Source organism: Oculina patagonica, chromosome 5 (assembly GCF_052425735.1).
Source record: "Oculina patagonica isolate OP01 chromosome 5, crgOcupat, whole genome shotgun sequence".
Classification (NCBI taxonomy): domain Eukaryota; kingdom Metazoa; phylum Cnidaria; class Anthozoa; order Scleractinia; family Oculinidae; genus Oculina; species Oculina patagonica.
Window position 1 is genome coordinate 26,655,689 of NC_135762.1, and position 24,703 is coordinate 26,680,391.

The window sequence follows — 24,703 nt, forward strand, 5'->3', positions numbered from 1 at the left end:
AAAAAGAGAAAGTCGTAATTTAGATAGGTATTCCAAACAAAATCAAGCTGATTTTAATGTAGCTGACTGAATTTTTTTTAAAGATTTATTAAAAACTAACTTACGAACACTGTAGGTTCAGTTTGAAGAAGCTGTCACCGACAAAGCGTCTTGAAAAATTGAATGTGGCCAATTTTTTCAGGTTTGTCATTCGTAATCCGTCTTAATCTTTCTAAGTAGTTGTTGTTCGGTTTCTTCTTACCTGTTTGTTGTTTTTCTACCCTAGAGTACTCCTATTTTGAGATTTCCTTTAATCTCATCTCAGAAAAAGCATTGAAGTAAAGTGACATAGTTCCTTTAAAAGTGTTAAACATTTTTGTTGTTTTTGTGAGCGAACGCTCAGTTGAATAACTACCTTATTCTTACTTATTTTCGCGTGTACTTAATTTCGCGAAAATTCGGGAGCCGAATTTCGTGAGTATTAATTTTCGCGATTGCAAGAAAAAATAGAGCAAAAGTGTAATAAATTTCGCGATTTTGTCAGTGTTTTGTCGTTCAGTCGTCAAAGAGTAAAGAACTACTGGAAACGGGTTTTGGCTATTTATGAGCTGTAGAAAACAGTGATCAGGCAAGGGTGCTAGTGAAAAACAAGACGGAAGAATATTTTCAAGGGTAGATAGTTGCAGATCCAAACACTTAAAATTTTTATGGTTTTGATATATAATGTGGTATTAATTTTCGTGGGTTTAATTTTAGCGCAACGTTTTTTCGCGCGTATTTAATTTTGCGATTATTTGGAAATTGCGAAAATCTCGAAAATTAGTACTCGCGAAAATTAGAGAGAATAAGGTAACCACTTCTCGGTTGGTTTAAAAAATTTAGAATTGCGCGCTCAGGCTCTGACAAAGGGCTTACGTTTAGAACGTCAACAGTTTTAACTGAATACTTCAAATTTATTCAATTCAAGTTTACCGCAGAAAGGCGCTTCCGTTGCAGACTTAGTGGACCTGAAAACACAGTTATTGTCCGTTTGTAGTATATAGTATCTAACAGAAATAACAAGCTTACTAGAGCAGTCAGGCCATGGAAGTTGTGGCTGGTATGGTGCACCAGGCAAGGAATAAAAATTCCATTCTCCTTCAGAACAAAAATACATCAATGGAGGATTGAAGACAAAGTCGAACTTGTCGTTACACATCACAACACAAGATCTGTAGTCGCCAATGTTGTGACAAGCCAAAGCTCCGTTTTCAGGGGGCTCATGCAGAGGACAAGTTTTGACTGTAAACAAAATGAAAAAAAAAAAAAAAAAAAAAAAAACACAAACAGAAAGTAATTTTATCTCAACATCAAATCATAGTATCCATCTTTACTCAGTAGGGTTCAAATAACGCGCGAAACAGATAATTAGGCATGACAACCGATGGCTTAGCGCTGTTCTACATCAAGTGCGAATCGTTTCACGCTTCTCTAAACGTCCGTCGATAAATGCTACCAACCGTGTCATGAACTCTGATTTTGAATTAGAGAGGAAGGAGCAAACAGTTTATCCGCGACTAATACACGAACCACCTAGTATCTACCCGAGTTACCTGGCCGAGAGAATAAATAGATGGTAAAGGGTAAAACAGCTTTAAAGTGTTTTTTCTGCCTGTTAGTTTTGTTAATGATATGTTATCATTAAAATATCATCAACCGCCGCCTGGTTAGCTCAGTTGTAGAGCGCCGGACTGTTGTGCGGGAGGACGTGGGTTCGAACCAAAGACCGGACCAACACTCAGGGTCTTAAAATAACTGAGGAGAATGTGCTGCCTTTGTAATGATATCTGCAAATGGTTAGACATTCTAGTCTTCTCGGAAAAGGACGATAAACCGTAGGTCCCGTCTCCTGTATCTTCAGTCTTATAACAGGGGACGTTAAAGAACCCACACACTATTCGCAAAGAGCAGGGCACGAAGATCTCGGTGTTGTGGTCTGGCCGTTACAATTGTATCTTAAATTACAGAATGTGTAAAGCGCATTTGAACATACACATATGGAAAATGCGCTATATAAATGCATTATCAATATCATTATCATTAACAAGTCTGACAATGGAAAATATAGGACTTCCTACTTTTTTTAACAGAATTGTAAGTATTATAGCTAAAATATATACTCGACAATTTAATCCCTTTTTGTACAACCATTAAACGCTCAAATAACTTCAAGTTCCTTACCTAATACTGATGCAGTCGCAACTGCGATCAGTAAAATATTCAGAATGAAGAGCTGAAGACTCATCTTGTAGCTGATGTGGTCTTAGCGAAAGCAAGGAAGCTTTGCGTCGTGAAATGGGCGCACATCAGAGATGTTAAACGTGACTGCAAGATTAATATCTTACCAGTTGCTGTTACTGTAGTAACAGGTGAGTCATTATATTGTTTGCTTATCAGGGGAGTAAAGTAACATCAGCTAACAAACTCATAAACAGTACAGTTCATGAAAGAAAAATAACGGAACGATATATAATTAATTCGTTTAAGTAATAAGCTACGAATTGGTCCCGATTTATCCAAACTTTTAATTTGCTTCGATTTTCTTCAGGAAGATAGCATGCCTTGCCAAAGAAACATTGAAAATTCTCTAAGCATCTAAACTGGACGTTTTTTGACTCATTTGTATGTAAAATTTGCGTCTTTGTTTTTCGTATCGACTTGTGTGAGAAATCACAGCCCCCGCGACAACTGCAATACAGGAAAACACCAAATTTCCCAAGAAATTTTCTATAATTACTACTGCGGCAGTCGCAGATATAATCAGAAAAAATAACATTCAGAATAAAGTGGTGAAGAATCATCTTCATGATGTGGTGATGTGGCTTAAAACTTTGCATCATAAATATTTAATTTTAAGAGGTGTTGGTCCCTGTTGGACATGACTCCAGGCATATTTTACCAGCTATAACTATAGTAACAGGTGAATCATTGATTTGTTTGCTCTAATCAACGGAGTAAAGTCATGAACATTTAATGAAGCAAAAATAAAGAAAAGAAATATAATTCGTATGTGTAAGCTTATGCTTCGATTTTCTTGCCGAAAACAGCGTATTTCGCCAAAATGCTCTAGACCGGACGTCTGTTGACTCATATACACTCCGGATAGTGCATTAACGTTGTTTGTATGGATTTGACGAACGTGTGTGAGAACTCGACGACCCTAGCCTGCGTCAACAACTACACTACAGAATTAAATTCCCCGAGAACTTTTCAAAAATACTTTAATTTACGTGATTTTATGCGAGAAAATTATTTCACAGTAGAATTGAGTGAATACCAGACGGTAAATGTCGCAAATTCCATGGTAAATTATTCTTACAAGTTCTATACACTGTCGATAGGACGGTATTAAAGGAGGATTTTTAAAAAAATCGTCAAAGGAATTAACATGAAACACTAGAACCGAGCGCTGGTAGAAAACTTTGATGCAGCCGGGAACATCACGTGATCCAATACGATATAACGTGGCACAGTTGCTTCAACAAGGTCAAGAAAGGTTTTTTTATGAACATGTACATTACTTGCAAAAAATTTCGTACGATTTCAACCGTACGCGTCAGACAAAAAAGTGTCCGAAAATAAAACCACCGTCCGAAATGTTAAGCGTCCGAAATATTTACATTTTAGGCAAGACACCTCATATTAGACTGTCACTAAGGAACTAGAACCAGAGCATACTTTCGAGGATCTCGCCGCAGAACATTAAGCCACTAAGCACTTTGAGCTCTTAGTACGTTTCCTTTATGGAGCGACCTCTAGTTGATACCATGCTTTAAAAACGTAACTGCCTGATAAAATTTATACACGAAACACACTCCCTTTAAATATCGTTTCTTCAGGAACGATGACGAAAAAAATCACTGAAAATTTATTCTTCGTCCAATCGCTACAAAATTTTGTAGAATGCGTGACAAGAGAATTATCCAATCCCCCCGCAAATGTGAGCTAATATACTTGAATGTGGCCTACACGACGTATTTCACGATTCGGTCAAAAATCAATTCAAAATGGCGTCAAACGCGAAGCTTTCGTCAATTGCGGTTGTCAGGGCAGAGAGAGCTTTTGAGTTTGTTTTTAGAGAAAAAAGGCAGTAATAATGGGATGCCTATTGATCTTGATCGTCAACTGCGAAATACAAGCCGGATGAATCGATCGAAATCGAGGTAAGAGTTGTGTACTTGGTACGAACCGTACGAGGGCACATGGTCTGAAATGCAATGAAATGTTATTTATATTTGCTTTCTGCGTACGAAACCTTGCTTGTTGCTTAGAATGGATGTCTGAATTTATCTCTGAGTATAAGGAGATCGTAATTTTTTGAGAAAAAAATATTCGAAATTCTGTGACGCTACTTGACCTAAATATTTATGCTTATTTATGCAAATTAGGTTAAAAATTTGCTTAGATTAATTGTAATAAATTCTATATTTCATTCTTTTTCAGCCAGAATTGCTGGATATGTTGCCAAAAAAAACAAGGAACATTTTTGCTTTTAACTTTTTCTTATAACCTTAAGCATTTGTGAAACTTGTTGCTTTTTGTCCAAAATTTTTGGCCAATTTATGGTAATTTAAGGTAATTAAATTAATATATTCAAAAATATTATGGTTTGTTTTGGACAAAAACATTTTTTCCTGAAAGCCTGTTCCATAACCTTTCAAAAGAGGTATGTCTTTCTTCTCAGTTGTAAATATCTCCTGAGAAAATAAATAAAAAACAAATGTGGGCAATTTTGACTGTTTTTTGGCCTTCCCTGCAAGAGTTAAAAAATAGAAATGTCATACGCTATAATCTAAGAAAACTCACAAGAATATTTCCGGCCTAAAATCGGCAGAAAAATAAGAATATTTAGCCTGGGCCGGAAAAAAAATTCTCATAGAAGAAAAGAGTGTAAATTGAGAACGATTTTTTTGCAAAGAATGGCTCCATAACAATCTTACGCAACAAAATAAGTATAAACGCAGAATTTAAACGCAACGTTTATTAAATGTACCAAAGTACAAGCAGTTTGTACGTCCGATGTCCTAATGAATGTTGTAAATCCAATTCAACGGGTTCTTTCAAAGCTTTGTGTTATCATCTCTACGTCCTCCTTGATGCTTCAAACTGCGACGAAGAAAGCAAGAAAGTCAGTATTCCGACCGGTGTTTATGAGTCGAAGGCCGAGACCTAGTATATACGCGAAAATGAATATGACAAGATTACAGCTCTTTTCTGGCCATTGAAAAAGTAAGTTTGAATTTGAATGAATTATCCGTTTGGATGTTGCTCGATTTGTTAAAGACCTTCTACTTTTTAGTCTGCAAATACTTTAATGTGAAGCTACGTTAACGGTTCCAAAACAATAAGCTAAGGCTAAAAGTATTGTGCCTGATCCTTAATGGTCCATTTTAGCCAAACAGCCTTAATTCTTACCCGAGTTAATGATGAATCATGGTTGCTTTACTTGAACGCACACAAAGTGTAAGGTTCTGTCGCTTTTAGTGCGAAAAGTTTATCAAAAAAACTGAAGACATTTGAAGCATGGAAGGATCATAAAAGTGGCTTTTCGTTGTTTAGATGCAGTGAGAATGTTGTTCATACTACCAACACAATCTATTGTCAGATACAATTTGTCTCGGCGTTTTGGTGGACAGTAACTTCCTCTCTAGTCTCGTACTCCTCTCAGAAGTAAGAATGAGAACAAGTACAAGCAATGTGCTCTGGTTATCTGACTCTAAAGGGGAAAGGGGGTAGGGTGGAAAGTACGTACGATGGGCTATAGCTAGTGTCATGATATATGTTACGTCACTCGTAATCACGTGGTCTTTCAATAAACATGGCATGGTGTCAGAAGTTTTTTTTTTTTTTTAATAATTTTTATTTGCATAACACATAGTTACATACACTATTTACAATACAAGCTACTACTTATACCACTAACAATACTTAACAACATTACGAGTTTTTACATTAAACCTTAAACCTACTTACCCACTCGCTCGCTCACTCATCACACAATCACACAATTACATACAAGAATTACATAGCAAAGTTACACCTGTTTGAGCCTTATACAATGTATATCTAAGTTAACAACTTAGCAATTACATTTCCCATTTCTTCTTTAATAAATCTAATGTATTATTTTTAGTACAAATGTATTTCTCTGTTTCATACTTTAATGCTACTTTTAATTTATAACCTCTTATATTCGGAAGTTCATTGTTTCTTCTGCAACCCCATAAGTAAATTTTTCCTACAAGTAATAGATAATTTAGTAAGGGACGTTCCGGAGTTAGAACACCGACTACAACATCTTTCAAATTGAGATGTATTTGTTGCTTTGTCAAAGTTAAGTAATATGATTCAGAAGTGGTAGATTCAAACACAGTTTGAACTACAAAAACCTAGCTCAAAATGAGTGTATTCAAGCCGCCCTCAACGCTAAGTCTAGAGGGAAATGTTGCAGAAAACTGGCGTAAGTGGAAACAGCGATTTCAACTGTACATGGAAGCTTCAGGATCAATAAAGAAACCCGAGAAGCAACGAGTCGCCATATTTCTTCATCTCGTGGGAGAAGAAGCACTTGAGATTTACAACACATTTTCATTATCGACCGCGGAGCAAAAGCTCGACGTCCTATTCCAGAAATTTGAGGACTATTGTAATCCGAGGCGGAATATCACATTTGAACGGCACAAATTCTTCACCTGTGTTTAGGAACCGACCGAAGGCATCGACCAGTATGTAACCGAGCTGCGCACCAAAGCAAGCACGTGCGAATTTGGCGTACTGTGTGAAAGCTTAATTCGAGATAGAATCGTTTGTGGAATACTTTGCGACACTATGAGAGAAAAGTTATTGCAAGTCTTCAGAAAGCCATTGATATGTGCAGAGCGTCGGAGTTTTCCAAACGCCAAACGAAATCGATAACCGAAGAATCGAAGAGTGTAGATTATGTAGATAAGAAAGCTACACCGAGTGGTAAATTCCCGCCAAAGGACAGAAAGGATAAAAATGACCAGTCGAAGACAAAAAATGGAATCCAAAAGGCATGCAAGCGATGTGGAACACTTCATGCACCGAGGAAATGTCCAGCTTATGGAAAAATCTGTCTCAAATGCAAGAATCGAAACCACGTCGCATCTCAGTGTCTCACGAAGAATGTTTATTTAGTGGAAAGCGATCAAGCCGCTCAACCTATTGTCGAAGACGTGGAGTTAGAAGAATTATTCATCGGTCAAGTCCAGAAAGATGACCATGGGCAAGAATGGAAAGCATCTCTTCAAGTGAACAACAACATGGTAGAGTTTAAATTGGATACTGGAGCACAAGCAAATGTAATTCCATCGGATGTATTCAACTCGCTCAAAGGAACACCGCAGCTGAAGACAACTAAAGCAAAACTCACTGGCTTCAGTGGATCTGTAATACCTGTGCTAGGAGTGGCCAGAATGATTTGTAAGTACAAAGACAAACAGATTGATTCTGATTTCTTTGTTGTTGAAGCTGAAGGTCAACCCCCCCCCCCCTACTCGGATTAAGAGCATGTCAGGAACTGAGCTTAATTAAGTTTGTCAGAACTGTTGACACAGCTGATGTCAATACTAAGAGTTCTATCCTTGATGAATTTAATGACCTATTTGAAGGCCTTGGAGAGCTTGAAGGGGAACACCATATTGAAATTAATCCAAAAGTTAAGCCTGTCATTCACCCCCCTAGAAAGGTTCCATTCACCATTCTACCCAAGCTAAAGCACGAATTAGAACGAATGGAACAGTTGGGTGCCATAGAGAAAGTTGATCAGCCAACAGAATGGGTTAACTCCATTGTGATAGTGGAAAAGCCAGATGGAAATCTGAGAATATGTCTTGATCCAAAAGATTTGAACCGAGCAGTGAAGAGAGAACATTTCCAACTCCCAACAGCCACTGAGATAACTAGCAAGTTAACTGGTGCAAAAGTATTCAGCAAATTAGATGCCAAAGATGGCTTCTGGCATGTTAAGCTAGACCACCCTAGTTCCCATCTCACAACCTTTAACACACCATTTGGACGTTTCAAGTTTAATCGCTTACCATTTGGCCTGAATTCCTCGAATGAAGTATTTCAGAAAAAAATGCAGTTTGCCTTTGAAGGAATTGAAGGAGCAGAAGTTATCTATGATGATGTTCTTGTATGGGGCAAAGATGAAGAGTGCTAAGACAAAGCACTCAGAAATGTGCTTGAGAGAGCCCGCGAGAAAGGTGTTAAGCTGAAGAAACAAAAGTGTGAAATCAAGATTCCCGAAGTTGTGTACATTGGTGACAAGATTACCAAAGATGGAATAAAACCTGATGAATCAAAGATTGAGGCAATCCTTAACTTGCCATCCCCGCAAAACAAGAAGGATGTGGAGCGCCTGCTAGGCATGGTAACTTACCTAAGCAAGTTCATCCCAAACATGAGCGCCTTAACTGAGCCGCTAAGAGTCCTACTCAAGCAAGAGGTACAATGGCACTGGGAGGAGCAGCAAGAAAAAGCTCTTAATGAAATTAAGAAGGTCCTAACCTCAAAACCAGTACTGAGCTACTATGATGTAAACAAGCCTGTGAAGCTTTCAGTAGATGCATCCCAATCAGGACTAGGAGCTGTGTTACTTCAAGATAATCAGCCTGTGGCATATGCATCAAAATCCCTGACTGACTGCCAGAAAGGATATGCACAGATTGAAAAAGAAACACTGGCAATAGTATTTGGATGCGAACGTTTTCATCAGTACCTGTATGGCAAAGAAATAGAAGTAGAATCTGATCACAAGCCACTAGAAGCAATATTTGCCAAACCAATTGCCAAAGCACCACCCAGAATACAACGACTACTGCTTCGATTGCAGCACTACCACCTTAACGTGAAGTACGTTCCAGGAAAACTGATGTTCATTGATGATGCACTATCCAGAGCCCACCTGTAGACCACTAACACTAATCAAGGGATACCTGATGCTGAAATTGAAATGCAAATCCATCTCCTGGTAGCTAATCTCCCAATTTCAGAGCAGAAACTAAAAGAGTTTCAAGAAGCAACAAAGGCAGATCAATCTCTTCAGACAGTTGCACAGCTGACCAAACAAGGATGGCCTGACCACAAGAATAAAGTACCTGCTGATGCAAAACCATACTGGAGTTTCAAAGAGGAAATTCATGAAGCTGATGGAATTCTCTTCAAAAGTCACAAGATGATTGTTCCTGAACGACTGAGACCCGAATTGCTTAAAAGAATTCACGAAAGCCACCTTGGAATTGAGAAGAGCAAGCGAAGAGCCCGTGACATCCTGTACTGGCCGAACATGAATGCACAGATTACAGATGTGATTGCAAATTGCAGTTCATGCCTAAAGCATAGAAAGAACAATACCAAAGAGCCACTGATACAGCATGAAGTTCCAGATAGGCCCTGGCAAAAGATCGCCTGCGATCTATTCACCCTTGGTGGAAAGGACTATCTCTTAACTGTCGACTATTACTCAAAATGGGTAGAAATTGGCTTGCTGCGCGACAGCACTGTAAGTTCTGAAGTCATCACCCAACTTAAATCCACCTTTGCACGCTATGGGATACCTGATGAGGTCATTTCCGACAACGGTCCCCAGTTCTCAAGCCGGAAATTCAAACAGTTTGCAAATTCATGGGAATTTAAACACACAACTACAAGTCCCAAGCACCCACAAGCAAATGGACAAGTAGAAAAAGCCGTTGGAACAGCCAAATCTGTACTAAAGAAAGCTAATGAAGATGGTACCGACCCATACATTGCCTTGCTGGAAAACAGAAATACTCCAATCACTGGACTGAGCTACTCTCCAGCTCAAATTTTCCTTAACAGAAGGCTGAAAACCAAACTTCCAACTGCTACACAGTTGCTGAATGCAAGAATCCCAACCGATGCTAAGTCCCAGCTCTTAGCTCAACAGAAATCACAGAAGCTGTACTTTGACAGAGGAGCAAAGTCACTACCTCCTGTCACAACTGGTGACACTGTTCAAATGAAAGCAAAGAATGGCTGGAAACCTGCTACGGTTACAAAACTTGCTCACACCCCTCGATCAGTAATTGTGAACAGCAATGGAACTCTCTACAGACGAAACAGGAGAGACATCATCAAGACACCGGAAGTCACAAGTCCGAAAGGTGACAAAGGGAACACGCAGAGCAGAGGAAGTGACAGAACCATCATCAAGACACCTGAAGTAGTCAGAACAAGATATGGCCGTACTATTCGAGCACCAAGACAAGATGACTTTATATACTATTAGTTTTTGTATATTGCATGTTGCTATGCTGACTTGCTGAGTTGTTGTTATCAGCTGAGAACACTTGTTTTAAAATGACTTTTGACATAAGGTCTTGGACAATGAACTGTGGACAATGTTGATATTTTAATAGCATGTTTATTACTTCTCATACATGTATTTGCTTAGAGGGGAGATGTCATGATATATGTTACGTCACTCGTAATCACGTGGTCTTTCAATAAACATGGCAGCTAGTATCCGATAGAAAAGGTGCAGCCGAATAAAAAAATGCGCCGGCCTGTCGAACTCCTCATTTTGTGCACCGTTCCTAGTCTCACTTTAAGACGAGGAAGCGCAAATTAAAAAAACTAAAATGAAAACGAAGTTTAATTTTTTGTAGATGGTCTATTCAAAAAGCGTCACCCAAACGACTATCTAACTACAAACTGTTTATTTCATTTTAATATGTCAAACGTTTAGTTATACCTAGCTGTCGAGGCACCAGCATACACCTCAATGTATTCCTCTTTGCATTGTTTGCTTAAGGAAAAAACATACAAGGAATATATTGAGATTTCAAAAAGGAGATGAAACCCGTCCTTGTGGTGGTTTGGACGTTTGGATCATTTGCAACACCAGAAAAAATAGGGAAACTCTGTCATTTTATACCAAGAAGGGCTTGCCGTATCTGCAAAATTCGCTCGTCCCACGGAATTTATATTATTAAAGCAAAAGAGAGACTGCTTGCAGGCTAGGAACTGCGATAAATGAACATTTCATGTTTTCAGAGCTTGAACTTTTAAAATGAGAAGATACTTTTTGCTAAGAATAGCTCCATCTTAGGCAACAATATGAGTATAAGCGCAGACTGACTTTAAACACAACATTTATTGAATAAGTACATCAAGTAATGTTGTAAGTTTAATTCAACAGGTTCTTTCAAAGCTTTGTGTAATCATCTCCACATGCTCATTGACGCTTCAAACTGCAAAAAAGAACAAAAAAATAAAACAGTCAAGATTCAATTCTAAAATGGTGTTTATCAGGCCATAGGCCGAGACCTATGATATATTAGTAGACTTCTTCTGGTTTACTAATGCAAACGCTGCAATCTGATTGGCTGAGATCTCGTACACCATCATCCATTAGTGTGGAATCGCTAAAAGTCGTCTACAGAATTGTAACCTTAACTCGTTTCTACGATATTTTGGAGAAAGTTTAGAAATATCACGGGATAATTCAATCCCCGAGAAGACAAATTAAAAAGAAGGGAATTTACCGTTACATGGGTTAAGAACGTCAAAATTGTTAAATGAATTTTCATGATTAGCGTGCGTACACAGCCGCAAGTTTCAAATGATACTGAAAAAAAATTAAGTTTGCGCGCGATTTCTCTGGCGTGAAGTTTAATACTTGTTCACATCTAAATGAATAATTGGAAATCATCATTTAAAAAAATGAGTCAGCAATCCACTTAAACGATTTAATTATAAGCTCGAGATTTCTATGGGGTACATGAAAGTATAGTTTCTGTATTCAGCTTCATTGACTTTCACTTCAAACAAATCTCGAGCTCACAATCTTATTCTTAATAATTTTGCGAAAAATAATATAGATCCCAATATTTATTTAAAAAGTCATTATCCAGCGTATCACCAAAGCTGTTTATGATGTCCTGCGAAATGAACAAGCGGGATTTCGCAAGGGGCGCAGATGTGCGGATCAAATTTTTACCCTAAGGAATATACTTGAGCAATGTTCTGAATGGAACAGGCAGCTGTATGTGAATTTCATCGATTATGAGAAGGCGTTTGACAGCATTCACAGGGACAGTCTTTGGCAAATATTGAGAGCGTATGGCATTCCTCAACGCATTGTTAATATCATCAAATGCTTCTATTCGAACTTCACATGCTGTGTTGGTCAGGGGGATTTGAGCTTCGAAATCAAAACCGGTGTACGCCAGGGATGTGTCATGACATCCGTGCTATTCAACATTGCTATCGACTGGGTCCTTCGTCGCACTATGGAAGATCAGCGTAGAGGCATACGATTTACCCCTTTCTTTACACTCGAGGACCTTGACTTTGCGGACGATATAGCCTTGTTGTCACACACTCGTCAGCACATTCAAGAAAAGACCGACCGGCTCAGCATGTTCAGCGCCCAGGTTGGCCTGAAGATAAGCTTGAAGAAGACCGAAGCTATGTGTGTGAATGTCTCCTCCCCGTCAAAGATCAGGGTAGCAGGACAGGATATTTCTTACACTGACAAGTTCACATACCTTGGAAGCATGCTTTGCCAGGACGGCGGTACTGGTGTGGACACACAAAACAGGCTAAATAAAGCAAGGGGCGCCTTTATGAGCTTACGACCAGTGTGGAGATCGGCAAGTTGTAGCACAAAGACAAAGCTTAGGATCTACCAGAGCTGTGTGTTGTCAGCCCTTCTTTACGGCTGCGAATGCTGGCGAATGACTGAACATGACCTGTCGAAACTAGCGTCCTTCCACACAATTAGCCTCAGGAAGATCCTGAGAATTTTCTGGCCACAGAAAATCTCCAACGACCAGCTCCTGAAGCAAACCAAGCAGGAGGATATTCGCACGATTGTCACCAGGAGAAGATGGAGATGGATAGGACATGTGCTTCGAAAGGACAACAACAACATAGCCAAGACTGCAATGCGCTGGACACCTGAAGGCAAACGCAGAAGAGGGCGCCCAAAAACAACATGGCGCAGAACGGTAGAAACGGAGTTAAGGGAGCTCAATTACAGCTGGAGCACCATTGAGAAACTGGCTAGAGATAGGCAGTGTTGGAGAAACTTCGTTGCTGCCCTATGTGCCACACAGGCATGATGGGCAGTAAGTAAGTAATATAACGATTTCTGCCCTGTTTCTGATCATAGGAAAAAAATTAAATTTGATTGTTAAATTAAAATTATCCGAATTATCTGAAGAAAACTGACCCACAAAGGGGTCTTACAACTGGCTTTCCGTTTGTTGCAATTGGATGAACATAAAATGCGCTTAAAGCCTGGTTTTCACTAGCGACGCAAGCACAAGCGCAAGCACAAGTGCAAGGATTACAGGTCTTATTTCACCGTGAAAACGGCTTCAACGCAAGCAAAAGCACAAGCGCATTGCATTTTGGTGCTTGTGCTAGTGCTTGCGGCAAGCACAAACACAAGGGTAAAAATTTGTCCTTTTTGCGTGATTGCGCTTGTGCTTGCGCTTATGTTTGCGTCGCTAGTGAAAACCAGGCTTAAGATATAACTCAAACTATTAACACATTGTATTGTCAGAGGGAATTTATCTCGGGTGTTGCTCTCTCTCCTCCCAGAAAAAGGAATGAGTACAAACAAAGTGATGGAATAACCTGGTAAAATTTAGCTGAAGAAGGAAGGGAAGGTAGGGCTGCGATGGGCTAGTATCCCATAGACAAGGAGTAGTGATAGCAGCCTCCTAACTTTGTTTTAACCAAACAAAACTAAAATGTGCTGGCCTGTCAAGTCACTTAAAATAAAAGTGATGTGATAATCTCGCTCCTAATGTTGAGCGTTCCTAGATTCAGAGTAAGACAGGGAAGCGAAAATGAACCTCTCAGGGCATCTGGTCTATTCGAGTAGCGTCACCCAAAAACCTATTTCATTTTAATATGTCAAACTTTTGTTTTACCTGTCGAGGCTCCAACATACAATTGTACGGTATCCTGATTGCAATCATCAGGCTTTAACAGGCAAAAGAAAGGAGGGACGTATGGACTTGTCATCACGGAGATGTAATTCGTCTTGATAGTGGCTTGTACGTTGGGATCTTTTCCATCACCATTATAAAAATAATTGGAAAATCCTGCTTTTTTTAAATAGGACTCGTTTGTCGTATCTGCAAAAAAATAGAGAAAGTTCTCGTCTGACATTTCAGATATTTTTATCAATTAAGAAGTCTTTCGTCCTAAACGTAAAAATAATTCAAGATGCTTGTTTTTAAGGTCGCGCAGGACCCTTCCCATCATTATGTATGTATTTATTTAAAGAGTATGCACGAACTGCGACGACTGAAGCCGACAACAAACTAAATATTCATGAAAAATTTTTTAAAAGTTATTTGTACAAGTAATTACGAGTTATTGTTCTCAGGTTTGTGCCCCGTGCGCTGGAACAAAGCGAATTATCATAATTACATTCACAGCTTTGAATATAGCACACGTCGTTGTAAACATTGACTCGGAAGGTCTTCGAAAGCGTAAAAACCTGCAATTTTGTGTCCAAGTTTTTTAAGCCGATAAAGACTTCAAGGAGTTAATTCGCGAGGAACATAAACTCGGTGTACTCTATTGTGTTCTGACAAGAGCGAATTTTGAAACTTCCTTCTTAAAATGAAGATAGCACGTTTCAAAGTTTAGATTCAGTCACATTTTTACTCCCTTAGAAGCCATTATTTTCTAGCAGTTTTTGAAATCGAAAAATTCGTCCTTGTCAGAACACAAAAGAGGTTATGATTTATCACTAGGTTATATAATCATTGAATTCGGTGCGCTGTTCCAGCTGAAAACTTAGACACAAAGTTGCATTATCTGCAGTTAAACTTTAAAGAGCTTGTAACATCACAATAGACAATCATTTCTCAGTGGAAGAACAATCATAATGTAATTCCATCTTTCCGTAATATCCTTGATAGTTTTTAGAGGAATCGATATTCAAAATGTAACGAATTAAAGCATAACAAGATAGCACCCCGTCACTAAATTTTGCTTATGAATTTATTATTGAGCAAGGGTCCTGCACGACCTTAAGGACGTTGGCGCTTATTGTTTATGCGTATCCTGCGCACGTAATTCATGTCGCAACGTCACGTCACGTCATGCACGAGCGCGCGCGCTGAGAAATCTTTCCAAACACATATTGGGTGAGTAGTTGTTGTGTTAACTTCGCTTGCAGTTTGCACTCTTAAACGGTCGGTGTACCCCCAGTTTTTTCGAAATAAATAACTTTTTTGGGATAAATCTCTACCGATTGACAAAAAATGAGCCAAATTCAAATGTTAGAAGTTTATTATTGTTTCATTTTCTCTTTTCGCGCGCGATCGAATTAGTCAAATTTTGCAGTATTTTGCTGTTTGAACGTTTGCAAATCCAATTGTTAAAGACAAGGTTTACTCTAAGGGACTTCAAAAGTGAAATATATTTGTTCAATAGACCCACTCAAACAAATTGAGACAAAGGAAGTTGGCCTGCATCAATTCATTTAAAATATTTTGTTGCCAGAAGCCGCAGTGGTCATATCAAGTGATGAAATCAAATTTATCCAAAAAAGCGCCTTCTTTCAGATATCATATCTTGAAAACGAATTCGGTGACCCCCATTTTTTTTACATTTCTGACATAAGTAACTTGTTAACTAGCAGTAGATAAAAGTTTAAGAAAAATTGCAATGTTAGAAGATTTTCGCGCGAACGTCGTTAAATGAGCGCCCGAAAGAAATTTAGTCGTCAACAATAAAGTCAATGGAGTGTTTTTTTTCTTGGAACTATAAGCAATTATAGTTTACTAACATTTTTTAAAATGTCTATATGGTCTACAAGTTTTTCTTTTTTTGTATCTTAAAAGAGAAGTTCACTCTAGAATGGCCATTCCATTTCTTTACGCCAAACGTTTACACCAAGATATGTCATTCTCCAAAATGTCAGCCTCCAACGTTCGCTATAACCCTACGAAATCTTTCTTAAAACTCGACAGCTGAACGCCGCCATCTTGGAGCTGGTAATGTATGCGTGACGTCAAAGAGCTCAGCCTGAAGTTTGACGGGAATATTTTAATAGTCGAAACTCCTTCTTTTTTGTATTTCTTGGAGCTCTGTTTGAGCAAAATGGAGATGCACAAACAGGCATTTTTACAAACAAAAACCACTACGAAGAAACGATGAGTTTCGAGTATTTAAATTTTCCCGCCAAACTTCAGACTGAGCTTTGACGTCACGCATACATTACCAGCTCCCAGATGGCGGCTTTCAGTTGTCGAGTTTTGGGAAAGATTTCGTAAGGTTATAGCGTACGTTGGAGGCTAAAATTGTGGCGAATAACATTTCTTTGTATAAACTTTTTATTGGCGTAGAGAAAATAAATCGCCATTCTGGAGTGAACTTCTCCTTTAATAATGCATAAACAATTATTCTAAAAGAATGTTTTTGATTCCGCCACTTTTTTGCTGCAAAATCGAGCTTTAAAGTTCCCGCCTTGGTCACGCCCAAAGAGTCTACGTCAGTCCAAGAGTTGTGGGCAAAGTTTTTTAAAATTCGCGGGGCCACAACAAAAAAATAATAAAGTCAACTTAATTATAAATCTACAGTGAGAAACAATTCGCCAAAAATATTGCTTACCTTTCGGTACATTTAACTGGGCAAAATAACTGGCTTGAAGCAGACAGTGAATGATTCGAGAAATTATCTAAGGCTGTAAGTGTTTGTCCGATTTTGAACATTTGGACGACGCCACGGGAAACAAATAAATGGCGGTTGAACTCTTAGGTTAAAGCTTACAGATTTAAACAACTGTCCAAATGCAATATAGGTCAGTTTTTGCGTTGGCGTGTTAATTTTCCATTATTCAATTTATTAAATCGGTTTATTAACAGCGCTATGTGGTTACGGGGAAATTTATCTTGAACGAAAACAACTTTAGCTCGCTAGTAGTGGCATATTGCTTTAGTATAGCACTGAAGTGCACTAAAGTTTTCTGTTTTTGTATAAAACAAATAGATTCCATTTTGCCGTGGGTCTGTTCAAATTTATACAATTACCGAGCTACTGCGCGCGTTGTGATTGGTTGATACCTGTCATTTAGTAGAGTACAGACGCACAGATAACGTCACTTTGTTAACGTAACAGCGTAATTATTAAGTGGATCTAACCAGTAAAATTATTGGCAGTTTGAAGTACCCAACAGAAATATTAAACCTACTGGAGCAGTCAGGCCATGGAAGCTGTGTCGAGTACGACTGTCCCGGAAGCGCATAAAAAATCCACTGTCCATCTGAACAATAATAAAACATTGGAGGGTTGAAGACAAAGTCGGACTTGTCGTTACACATCACAGCACAATAAGAGTCCAAGCCAATGTTGTTACAAGCCAAAGCTCCGTTTTTAGGGGGTGCGTACATAGGACAAGTTTTGGCTGCGAACAAAATGAAGAAAATTAATCCCGTAAATGATTTTAACTTAACATTAAGGTTTATTATTCAGTAGGGTTAAAAAAAACGCACAAAACTTAACAATTCGTTCTTGCTAAGTTAGCGTAAGTATATCGAGTAATGGTGCACTCGGCTCTCTCCTCCGCAACCGATAGCAACTCTAGCTTATTAAGTGCCCTCCAAACTTCCCAAGTGCACCACAACTCGATAGTGCACAGCTAAAAGCAAGAACCAATTGTTGTATAACAATGCCGATGGGAAATGTAGATTTTTCAAATCCGCGCCAAAAATTCGCGCGCTAGAAAAAATTCTGGCAAAGCCATTTGCTTTCGCCATGCTCACGCTATCCGTGCACTATTGCATTTTGTGCACGCTCACGTACATGGAATCTAATCTTGTTCTAAAACAAATTTTTGCATCTTAAATCGACTGTTACTCCATTATGGGAACATCACATTTATTCAAAAGAAAAAAAAAATGGGGGTACTGCAGCTAACAATTCATTTTGAATTATTCGATAGTGATAAGATAATATGTCTATAAATCAGCAGAAAATAACTCCCAAATTAAATGCATTTCAGGATGTTCGCGCAAGTTGTTAATAACCCATCCTTTCTGCGCAGGTAATTCATGTCAGTGTCGCGATAACAAGGCACGTTGATTAAAATACATTGCCTAGTCTCCATTGGACGACCACGCAATGAAACACTAGGTTCGCGTCTTCGCAAGTGCGACTAAAAGTTTCGAGCAGGGTTTCGAGTTCTAAGCTTCGGTTCGTTTCTTCACAAGTGTGAATAAAATCTTAACAAGAGTTTGAGTTCTAAGCGTGGGTTCGCGTCTTCGCAAGTACAGTGCGACTAAAAGTTTCGAGCAAGGCTTCGAGTTCTAAGCGTCGGTTTGTTTCTTCACAAGTGTGAATAAAATCTTAACAAGAGTTTGATTTCAAAGCGTGGGTTCGCGTCTTCGCAAGTGCGACTAAAAGTTTCGAGCAAGGCTTCGAGTTCTAAGCGTCGGTTTGTTTCTTCACAAGTGTGAATAAAATCTTAACAAGAGTTTGATTTCAAAGCGTGGGTTCGCGTCTTCGCAAGTGCGACTAAAAGTTTCGAGCAGGGTTTCGAGTTCTAAGCATCGGTTTGTTTCTTCACAAGTGTGAATAAAATCTTAACAAGAGTTTTGGTTCAAAGCGTGGGTTCGCGTCTTCGCAAGTACAGTGCGACTAAAAGTTTCGAGCAGGGTTTCGAGCTCTAAGCGTCGGTTTGTTACTTCACAAGTCTGAATAAAATCTTAACAAGAGTTTGAGTTCTAAGCGTCGGTTTTGGCTTAGACAGACTGAAGTGGCCTAGTCGAATAACCAAGTAAATTACCACGTGCAGCTTTAAAGAAAACTTTATAATTTTGTTAGGATGAGGAGGATATTTAGAATAAATAAGACGTAAACATAAAGGGAAAGTACGATAAAACAAATAACAAACCTTTAACTTGAGAAGTGTCTAAAAACGAAGAATAAGAACAAGTCTCATTACAATTGTCTGACAGTTAAAGTATATTGTATAAGCAATAGACCTCTTAAGCTTCGTTTGTTTGTTGTCCCATTTCAGACCATGTTATGTTGCCCTTGAGAATTATCTCTTTCAAATACAAACAAATTCTCTTGAAAAGTAACGAATAATTTCCCGATAGACAAAGGAAAAATTCTCTGGAGAACATCACATAAACTGAAATGGGCAATTTACATACGTAGCTAGAGAGATCTATTGATTGTAATATCAACTTTTCTTATGGACTGCAGTCCTCGTAGAAACTGTCATCGATTTCACCTTTAATAAATATGTTTTGACATGTCTGTCTCTTTTAGTGGTAAAAAAATTGCCGCTGGTTCTCTTCGGTAAGGAAGATCTGAAAATGGGTCATGTTTGGGGCTCAAAGTTAAAATTGTACAATTTCCACAGAACGTTAGCCATATCCCGAACGTTTTTCGTTTTTCTTGTTGGCGCTTTTTGTTTACACTTTTATACGAAAAAATTAAGTGAATTGTGCTACATGACAAAGATGAGTATCCCATGAATTTTGTAGTTATCACACGAAACCAGTCAACAAAATATGTAAATTTAATCAACAAGATTCAGTTTGTTACTTGTGCTTCTTCTGGAGGTACTCTGTTAAAAAACAACAATGAAAATTAAATATACGAATGTGTGTTCCTTACCTAAAGACAAGGCTAAAGTGATGACGATCATAAGCCCCAAAGTACCCATAACACGCAAACTCAAAACCTGCAACGTAAATTACTGTCCTTTTAAACATACTTGTTTAGCGTTTTCTGTCACATTGTAAGAACTCCGGCCCGTCCGGATGTACACCCCAAACGCATACCAACATATTATATGTATAGCATACAACAACATACTATACATACACAACACAGAATCTCTGTACATAAAGGGAGATATATAGAGCATAACGACATTTCTAGCAGTTATAAAACGCTGAACGAAATCTAACTTGAAGATTTAACAGATCTTAATTAAGAGACAGACTAACTCCCGAATTAGGATTTCGAGTTTGATTTCGAGTTAGGATTTTGAGTTGGAAATTCGAGTTGGATTTCGAGTTAGGATTTCGAGTTGGATTTTCGAGTTAGAATTTTTTTAACAAAACAAAACCCATTACAATTATTGAAAGCTAACCGTAAACAGGCTAACCGGAGTGCATAGTAGGCTAACCGGAGTGCATAGTAGGCTAACCGGAGTGTATAGTAGGCTAACCGGAGTGTTTAGTACGGTAAGCTCGAAATCCAACTACAACTCGAAAATCCAACTCGAAATCCTAACTCGAAATCCAACTCGAAAATCCAACTCGAAATCCTAACTCGAAATCCAACTTGAAATCCTTAAGCGCGGTAAATAGGCAAGCCCCAAAGGGCCTCGAATAAAACAGCGAAGCTCTCGAAAACTTTCGCGAAGTTGTTGGCGCGTGTAAAAGCTACTCTGTTGCGTCTGCTCATAGCAAAAGTGCGTAGAACTTTTAATAAATTGTAGCCCGAACCCTTTACTACAATGCAAAATTTTGTTTTTGAGAAATAACATAATAGAAATTAAACACTTTCCCCATACATAAAACCAGATTACTACAATAATTATTGTGAAATGACAACTTACCTTATGGTCGAGACAGCAGCAAAAATGTAGAAATTTTCAAAAGTAATACGACTTTTTTAATTTTCACAAACATGTTTCGACGGTACATCCGTCATCGTCAGTGTGCTCATTCCCTCTGAATATGTTGCTTCAGACACGTTCACTTTTGTTTGGGAAATTAACGACTTGTCCATGGAGGGGAAATTTATGGTTTCGTTTGATGTGAAAAGTTTGTTTACCAACATTCCTTTGAGTGAATGTATAGATCTGGCGGTCGACTACATTACCGAAGACTAAAAGTGCGACAAAAGCAGCAGGGCGAGCAAGGCGACTAAAAGTTTCGAGCAGGGTTTCGAGTTCTAAGCATCGGTTTGTTTCTTCACAAGTGTGAATAAAATCTTAACAAGAGTTTTGGTTCAAAGCGTGGGTTCGCGTCTTCGCAAGTACAGTGCGACTAAAAGTTTCGAGCAGGGTTTCGAGCTCTAAGCGTCGGTTTGTTACTTCACAAGTCTGAATAAAATCTTAACAAGAGTTTGAGTTCTAAGCGTCGGTTTTGGCTTAGACAGACTGAAGTGGCCTAGTCGAATAACCAAGTAAATTACCACGTGCAGCTTTAAAGAAAACTTTATAATTTTGTTAGGATGAGGAGGATATTTAGAATAAATAAGACGTAAACGTAAAGGGAAAGTACGATAAAACAAATAACAAACCTTTAACTTGAGAAGTGTCTAAAAACGAAGAATAAGAACAAGTCTCATTACAATTGTCTGACAGTTAAAGTATATTGTATAAGCAATAGACCTCTTAAGCTTCGTTTGTTTGTTGTCCCATTTCAGACCATGTTATGTTGCCCTTGAGAATTATCTCTTTCAAATACAAACAAATTCTCTTGAAAAGTAACGAATAATTTCCCGATAGACAAAGGAAAAATTCTCTGGAGAACATCACATAAACTGAAATGGGCAATTTACATACGTAGCTAGAGAGATCTATTGATTGTAATATCAACTTTTCTTATGGACTGCAGTCCTCGTAGAAACTGTCATCGATTTCACCTTTAATAAATATGTTTTGACATGTCTGTCTCTTTTAGTGGTAAAAAAATTGCCGCTGGTTCTCTTCGGTAAGGAAGATCTGAAAATGGGTCATGTTTGGGGCTCAAAGTTAAAATTGTACAATTTCCACAGAACGTTAGCCATATCCCGAACGTTTTTCGTTTTTCTTGTTGGCGCTTTTTGTTTACACTTTTATACGAAAAAATTAAGTGAATTGTGCTACATGACAAAGATGAGTATCCCATGAATTTTGTAGTTATCACACGAAACCAGTCAACAAAATATGTAAATTTAATCAACAAGATTCAGTTTGTTACTTGTGCTTCTTCTGGAGGTACTCTGTTAAAAAACAACAATGAAAATTAAATATACGAATGTGTGTTCCTTACCTAAAGACAAGGCTAAAGTGATGACGATCATAAGCCCCAAAGTACCCATAACACGCAAACTCAAAACCTGCAACGTAAATTACTGTCCTTTTAAACATACTTGTTTAGCGTTTTCTGTCACATTGTAAGAACCCCGTCCCGTCCGGATGTACACCCCAAGCGCATACCAACATACTATATGTATAGCATACAACAACATACTATACATACACAACACAGAACCTCTGTACATAAAGGGAGATATATAGAGCACAACGACATTTCTAGCAGTTATCATGAAAACGCTGAACGAAATCTAACTTGAAGATTTAACAGATCTTAATTAAGAGACAGACTAACTCCCGAATTAGGATTTCGAGTTGGATTTCGAGTTAGGATTTTGAGTTGGAAATTCGAGTTGGATTTCGAGTTAGGATTTCGAGTTGGATTTTCGAGTTAGAATTTTTTTAACAAAGCAAAACCCATTACAATTATTGAAAGGTAACCGTCAACAGGCTAACCGGAGTGCATAGTAGGCTAACCGGAGTGTATAGTAGGCTAACCGGAGTGTTTAGTACGGTAAGCTCGAAATCCAACTACTGTATCACCCATAAATGTAATAAAAACCATTAATGTAATACCAACCATAAATGTAATACAAATTGACCATAAATGTAATACTAACCATAAATGTAATAACTTTTAACCAGTAATGTAATAAATCCACTAACCATAAATGTAATGAAATTTGCCCATAAATGTAATAAACTGAACAACCATAAATGTAATAAGGCGTAACCATATATGTATTAAACTGGCTACGACTTCCAAGTAAGGGACCACAAACTTTTCGAGAAATTGACTGTTCGATTATACTCCTAAAGGCCTGGTTCAAGCTCTTTGTGACCCCTTAAAGCAACAAAAATACCATTTCTTCGTGTGCAATCCTAAACGAGGACTCTACTCTATTGCGGTATATATATCTACTCAGAATTGCGAAATTGTACTCTCCGGTTTGAATGCTTATGTGCTTCCGCGTTTCCATGCGTCCATGCCAAAGTTATTCAAAGGTCTGAATGGGGGTACCCCGATAACCACTTAATTTTTTGCACACAGCATAACAATGGCTTTTTTGCCTCTTTTAATGATTGTAAGAATATTTAATGAAAATGTTTAAATGGCAACAAAAAAACAAACACGTTTTGCGTATTTATCTAAAACAAAACGACTCTAGAAAGCAAGAAACGTTTCTAAATTTTGGTGGCTTAAAGCTGCACGTGGTTTTGGGTATATTGTGAAGCAACTTTTCCTTAATTAACTAGCACAATCTATTCATGCCTATTCCCCAACCTACCACCTTGCGTAACATTGACTTGAAGGCCGAATAACGTCGGCACGGACGCATGGACGCGCGGAAGCGGAGAGCACAATTTTGCAAATCTGGAAGGATATATGGGAAAATATAAAAAAATAAAACAGGCGTATTCCTTGTAAATAAATGTGATGTTTGACTGAATTCGTCTTGACTCAAAGAGAACTGCAAGCTCCTTCAAATGGATGGAATGTTATAAACCCCAGTACTTCAAACGCTCTGATATATAGAGTTAATCATACTTTGGGTACTTTCTAAATGTTCGCAGACCATAACTATAGCTTCTTGGGTTTTGGTCTCTGGGTTAAAATACTAACTTGATGAACGAGTCCCGTGTCCTGAAGTAAGAAGTGCACAAAGAGAATGACAAGTTTGTGGCCCCTTACTTGGAAGTCGTAGCCAGTTTATTACATTTATGGTTAAGCCTTATTACATTTATGGTTGTTCAGTTTGTTACATTTATGGGCAAATTTCATTACATTTGTGGTTAGTGGATTTATTACATTTGTGGTTAAAAGTTATTACATTTATGGTCAATTTGTATTACATTTATGGTTGGTATTACATTTATGGTTTTTATTACATTTATGGGTGATACAACTGTCGAAAATCCAACTCGAAATCCTAACTCGAAATCCAACTCGAAAATCCAACTCGAAATCCTAACTCGAAATCCAACTCGAAAATCCAACTCGAAATCCTAACTCGAAATCCAACTTGAAATCCTTAAGCGCGGTAAATAGGCAAGCTCCAAAGGGCCTCGAATATAACAGCGAAGATCTAGAAAACTTTCGCGAAGTTGTTGGCGCGTGTAAAAGCTACTCTGTTGCGTCTGCTCATAGCAAAAGTACGTAGAACTTTCAATAAATTGTAGCCCGAACCCTTTACTACAATGCAAAATTTTTTTTTTGAGAAATAACATAATAGAAATTAAACACTTCCCCCATACATAATACCACATTACTACAATAATTATTGTGAAATGACAACTTACCTTCCTTGGAAATTGAAGATTGATTGTAGGCTGATGTCGATTGACGCTGTGTTGAATATCCTTGGCGTTAAGTAATCAAACCGACTGCATGAAGTTTAGCAGCAGACTGTCGAAGGCTTGATGTATAATACAAAATATAACGCAAATAAATGTTGAGGACTGTTCCTATTGGTCGCGGGTAGTTGACGTGATGTTGTGGTTAGACTAATTGAAGGAGGTACTTTTTAATTATCAATGGAAATTTGATAAGCAGAGTTAATCACAGTTCGTGGTTTCGTTGGGTCAGTGCTTTTCAAAGACGTTTTCTAAGGGGTTAAA

General features: G+C 38.2%; 1 protein-coding gene across 1 annotated transcript in view; it reads right to left on the bottom strand.

Annotated features, from left to right (window-relative positions):
- LOC144653609 (uncharacterized) overlaps positions 1–24,473 on the bottom strand; it is a 30,810-nt gene extending 6,337 nt beyond the window's left edge. The window contains exons 1-6 of the mRNA XM_078513652.1: positions 24,386–24,473; positions 21,969–21,990; positions 21,307–21,324; positions 19,666–19,732; positions 18,932–18,949; positions 17,231–17,443 (exon numbers count right to left, since the gene is read on the bottom strand). Of these exons, the coding sequence (XP_078369778.1) occupies positions 17,231–17,443; positions 18,932–18,949; positions 19,666–19,714 (280 nt within the window). The 5' untranslated portion in view covers positions 19,715–19,732; positions 21,307–21,324; positions 21,969–21,990; positions 24,386–24,473. The remainder of the gene's footprint in view (positions 1–17,230; positions 17,444–18,931; positions 18,950–19,665; positions 19,733–21,306; positions 21,325–21,968; positions 21,991–24,385) is intronic.
- Positions 24,474–24,703: the final 230 nt, after the last annotated feature.